Source organism: Gopherus flavomarginatus, chromosome 15, assembly GCF_025201925.1.
Source record: "Gopherus flavomarginatus isolate rGopFla2 chromosome 15, rGopFla2.mat.asm, whole genome shotgun sequence".
Taxonomy (NCBI): domain Eukaryota; kingdom Metazoa; phylum Chordata; order Testudines; family Testudinidae; genus Gopherus; species Gopherus flavomarginatus.
Genome location: NC_066631.1, coordinates 1,629,339 through 1,634,775, shown reverse-complemented (window position 1 = coordinate 1,634,775; position 5,437 = coordinate 1,629,339). Strand labels below are relative to the sequence as shown.

The following is a 5,437-nucleotide window of genomic DNA, read 5'->3' as shown; positions in this document are numbered from 1 at the left end:
TTTTTCCCCCAGCAAAGAAATGCAGATTCAGATAGACACAGACGTTGAGAATATGAGTCAATTTCACAGAATTGTTTTGGTGAAATAAAAAAACCAAAAAACCCCACCCATTAAAAAAATTCCAAAAAAGTCAAAATGTTGTGTTTCCCCATTTTCTAAATAGAATGGGTCTACTTTTCAATTCGGACCAACATTTCATTTCAACATTGCTTTTAATGAAAAAATTTAATATAAAATTAACAATCTGGTTATACAAAAATAAGTGGGTCTGACTTATCAGAATGATCAGAATGATCCAGGTAGCCTACTCCCATGAGAGAAAAACATTTAAATCCATAAATAAAATATTCTTGTGTTCATATTTTAAAAATATATATATATATATATAAACCACATATTTTTAAATAGATCTTTCCAGTACAAAGCTATTTTAAATTAAACCATTGTACATAATAAATACAGAACCTGTATAAATATTAATCTATAAATTATTACAGAGCAGGGTGTGCTGGTTGTTTTGAAGGTCATGTTTCATTATGTTGGCATACCCTCCAAGGGTACAACAGTGCCTTAGGACATCAGCACAGCAGCAGCAGGTGATGCCACTCCCAAGGTAATATCAGGGAATTAAAACTTCTCTAGAGTCATTTTGACAGCAATACAAATTACCAGGCCAGATCCTCAGTGAAGTGTGTGGAGCTAAACCAAGTTACTCCAGCTGAGGATCTAGACCATGGTCTGGGATCTCAAAACAACCTCTAGAAAAGCATAACAAGGGGCATAAAGAGAAGAAACATCTGCAGCGGTCATGTGCTGAGTGGTGTTGGATCCTGGTTAGAAGAGACACATACTCCACAGTGCACAGTGACTTAGTCAGGCTGGGTCACTGGACCTTTGAATCACTGGAAAAATCAGGCCAAGTTTAACAACATGTTTAATGTTCAGACAGTCAATGCTGCCGGGCCACAGTAACCTCATGATCTGGTCTGACCTGGGAGTGACTGGTATGAAGCTGCTTCACAGGCTAGCGGCTTCAATCCAGCTAGTGCAGGTAACAATCGAGTGAAGACATGGCAGTGAAGGCAGTTACATGCCCAGCGTGGACTCAGCTCACTGCCTTCAGTGCTGTTGTTACTCAGCTAGCTGGATTCAAGTGAGCTAGGTAGCCCATGCACAGCTTTTGCTGTGTAGACATACCCTTTGCCAACCTCCCAGCAGCTCTCTGTTGCTGGTGACGGGGAATAACCAGTTAATCTCACATATAATTTAAGTTTCTATACCTGGGACCAGATTGTCCATTGCCCAGCACCTTGGGTCATCATTTGCCCCAGTGCTAAGTGAGCATAAATTGTTACCGTTCTGTTTTAGAGGCATCTTATTACACTCACTTGTCATTGGTGTAAATCATTGCTCAAGGTGTCGGGCAATGGAAAAAATCAGCCAAGTGGGCAAAATGGGTTAAACTAGGGTTGCATCATCAGGATAGATCAGGGGTGAGCAAACTTTTGGCCTGAGGGCCACATCTGGGTATGGAACTTGTATGCAGGACCATGAATGCTCACAAAATTTGGGGTTGGAGTACAAGAGGGGGTGAGGGCTCCAACTGGGGGTGCGGGCTCAGGAGTGGGGCCAGAAATGAGGAGTTCAGGGTGTGGAAGGGGGATCTTGGCTGGGGCAGAGGTGCGGGTGAGGGATCTGGCTGAGTGTGCAGGCTCTGGGGTGCAGGAGGGTAGGACCAAGGAGTTTGGAGAGTGGGAGGAGGATCTGGGCTGGGGAAGCGGTTGGGGTGTGGGAGGGGGTCAGGGATGCAGGCTCTTGGCTGCGCTTACCTCAAGCAGCTCCCAAAAGCAGAGGTATGTCCTCCCTCTGGCTCCTATGCTGAGGCACGGCCAGGTGCTGCCCCTGCAGCTCCCACTGGCTCTATTTGCTTGGGGTTGGGGCAGCATGTGGAGCCCCCGGGCTGCCCGTATGCATAGGAGCCAGAGGGGGGCCATGCCGCTGCCTCCGGGAGCCGCGCAGAGCAAGCACCTGACCCTGCTCCCTGGCAGGAGCTCAAGGGCTGGATTAAAATGTCTGAAGGGCTGGATGCAGCCCCTGGGCCGTAGTTTGCCCACCCCGGGATAGATGCTCGTTCTTTGTGCATTTGAATCCAGCCTATTCTACTGTAAAGGATCTCAAACAATGCAGTAATGAACCTTTCCTGCAGAATCTGGTAGTGCTTTTGATAAGAAAAAAGGCGCCTTGGCTTCTGTACGCTGTGCAGAGGTATCTGGAAGCTCTCAGGCAAGCTTTCCATAAGTGCGTGGCCCCCAGCAGCTCCCATTGAGACTGAAGGAGAATCCCCTCCAACCACTTGAGAACAACAGAGAATCCTTCCCAACCCCCAGAGCAATGGTGGCTGCTGCATGCCAGGCACTTTGCCGATCTGGCCCCAAGGGACTGTCTGTCCTGGCACATTGAGTGTGGGACCAGAACGTGACATGGCTCTGGTGTTCCTGCACTGAGCTCCTGTGCAGCCACTTCTCAGGGTTAAACAGGAGTTGTGTATTTCATTCAAGCATTTTTTGGAAGCCTAGCTCCGTCCCCACTACCAGGTCTGGGCGGCAGCCATCTAGGGTTCCCTGGCTCCCACTGGGTGGCTCATTCAGGAGTGCGAGGAACCCTCCTTTCTTTTTGTGCCTTTCCGTCTTTTCCTTTGATCTCTGAGTGCCTGTGGCGCTTTCTTCCCCGAGCCCCTGGCCAGTTTCTCCAGGAACTTGCTGTAGTTCCCGAGCACTTTGCATCCGTCAATCTTTTGCTGGAAAGTGTTAGTAACTGCAGGTCTCTCTGGGGTGCGCCTGGAGTTGGGCAAGACGCCCTTGAGACAGAGGGCGCAGAAAGTGTTGGAGAGAAGCCCTCTCACCGCCCACTGAGTGCTTTCGAGTCTGCCAAGTAGTGCAGCACCTGGGGTGCTCAGCACCTGCTGCTGCTTTTTGATGTTCTCGAGGGCGTCCTTCATGTGCACCAGAGTCCGGTATAGCTCCTGCAGCATGACCATCTTTGGCTGGTCTGTTATATTCTCTGTAGGAAACCACTGTACAGCCTCATCGCAGAGTCGGCGAAGCTCGGACGTAAGCAAGCCCTGGTGAGTCAACTGGAAATAAAAATAAAGATGCAATGCCAGCCACCATGGGAGAGATTGACAGAGTCACTTGGGCCACGGTTACGTGGCCAGTAAAAGAAACTTTCTTAGAAAAACACCTGTCAATGATTGTCTCACTCCTGCCTCAACATGAGGGGATGGGCTAAATGACCCCTTGAGGACCCTTCCAGCCTAAATGTGTATGATTCACTACATTACATTTATAGCAACAGGACACTACCTATCGTGGGACCTCAAAGCACTCTGCAGATGTTAAGGAATTAATTGGCACACCAGCTGACAGAAATAGGTCAATATTATTACAGCCATTTTATAGATGGTGAAACTGAGGCATAGAAACATGAAGTAACTTGATTAGAGAGCTGATGACAAAGCCAGAGCTAGAACCAGACTTTTTGGTACCTAGGTCAGTGCTTTATTTACCAAACCGTGCTTCTTCTACTATAGACCTTGCACTGGACTAGAGGATCCAGTACTAGTGCTTGACAAAGTACATACGTATTCAATAACATGAAAATGCAGCTATTTCTGGGGTGGAGAGTAGCAGCCAGCAAGCCAAACCACAGCAGGAGAATGGGAGATCTTGGCTGAGGACATGACACAAATTTCAGCTCCATGTTCATACAGTGCGGGCAGGACTGCGGCTTTTAAGATCTAAGAAAACTCCCATGCTCTAAATTGCTTGGAACCCAGTTCTCCTCTGGCAACATGGCAAGGCTGGGAGCTTTGCTGGTCACGGTGCTGCAAGGAACATGAGTATGTCAGAGGGAATGCTGACACTGCTTGGGCCTGCCTAGTTAGATGGAAGTGTTCTCCACAGTCAGCTCTCAGGTTATTACTCTGACAATGGCAGTCAGGTACATCCAGCCAGACGGCACCAGCTGTGCTGCTGGAGGCACCAAACACGTCTTAACATTCCTCTGATCTATGATTCATTGGCCTGTGAGTTCCCTCCCACACACACATTCTGGCCGAAGCTCAGGGAAGCACTGTTGGGCTCTGGGGAAATCTAGCTGGAGGGAAGGTGACTGTGTCAGTGGGGTTATTCCCCCAGACCACCCACACACTTCCAACGACTCACAGTGCACCAGTCTGCCATCCCAGCTAGTCATGCTGACTCTACCACGTGGTATTTCCAGCAAACTCCTGTCCCAACAATACGGCAGGACACAGAGCAGGTCCCATACCTTTTTTGGGCAGAAGGATCCCAATATCATTGCATGTCAGTGAAACAGCCATCTTCGTGGCAGACACGGGGGACTGAACTAGTGACCTTCAGAGCTAAAAGCATGAGTCTTTCCAGCTTGAGCTAAAGAGGTAGGCTGTGTGCTGTAAAAGGCCCATATGTACTGGGTGTGAGGTGCTATGCACGTCACCCAGCCTCCACCTCCAGGGAAATCAGTCAGCTCCTTGCTTACTCCATGGGGCCATCCCTGTGGCTGCCACCTTGTGGGTACAGTTATGCAGTTACCAGCATGGGCCAGCCACCCTCCCCAACTCTGCTGGATGCTGCTGTTCTTAAAAGCAGTGCCTTGGGTGCTGGAGAGCTGTGCCCTCCATGCAGAGCTTTAGTGGCACCACTTGAGAGATTCTCCCAGCCAGAGGTGCCCCCTGGAGGGCAGCACTTACATAGGACCTGAACAGCTCCTTGGCTTCCTTTTCCATCTGTCTTGTCTTTGCTGTGATTTTGTCCAGGGAATTCCGATGACACCTTCGGCAGAGGGCAGTGCTGGAGTTTACATGTGCCAGACATTGGATGAAGAGACCCTGAGTCAGGGCTAGAAAGGAATAGAAAAGAGTTACATCAACTGATGCAGATGATAGGGAGACACCAAGATACCTTGGCCCATACTGGAGGCCTTGTATCAAGGCAGGCAGTAATGAAGGAGGTGTTAGCTGAACACCTCCGTGCTTTCTTTGGAAGGAAAAAAAGTAATATGTAATTGCTTCTCTGTTAAGCTCTCAGATCAGCTACTGGCCACATAAGACTCTGCGAAAGCTGGCAAGATCAGAGCCCAAAGTGTCTCTTTCAGCACCAGCAATGGCTAAGCGCATCAGCTGGCCATATAGCAATGTATGGCAGAGCAACTAAGGGAAGGGATAGCTCAGTGGTTTGAGCATTGGCCTGCTAAACCCAGCGTTGTGTAGCTCAATCCTTGAGGGGGCCATTTAGGGATCTGGGGCAAAAATCTGTCTGCAGATTAGTCCTGCTTTGAGCAGGGGGTTGGACTAGATACCTCCTGAGGTCCCTTCAAGCCCTGAGATTCTATGAATTACATAGCTATCTAGAGTGGT

The 5,437-nt window shown here is 48.9% G+C and overlaps 1 protein-coding gene across 1 annotated transcript; it reads right to left on the bottom strand.

The window, feature by feature from the left end:
- Positions 1 to 470: 470 nt before the first annotated feature.
- On the bottom strand, positions 471 to 4,914 carry LOC127034712 (leukemia inhibitory factor-like). The gene is made up of 2 exons (XM_050923886.1): positions 4,772 to 4,914; positions 471 to 3,133 (listed from the first exon to the last, which is right to left on the bottom strand). Exons 1-2 carry the CDS (start codon positions 4,805 to 4,807, stop codon positions 2,645 to 2,647), a joined length of 525 nt encoding a protein of 174 aa, XP_050779843.1. The 5' UTR covers positions 4,808 to 4,914; the 3' UTR covers positions 471 to 2,644.
- Positions 4,915 to 5,437: the final 523 nt, after the last annotated feature.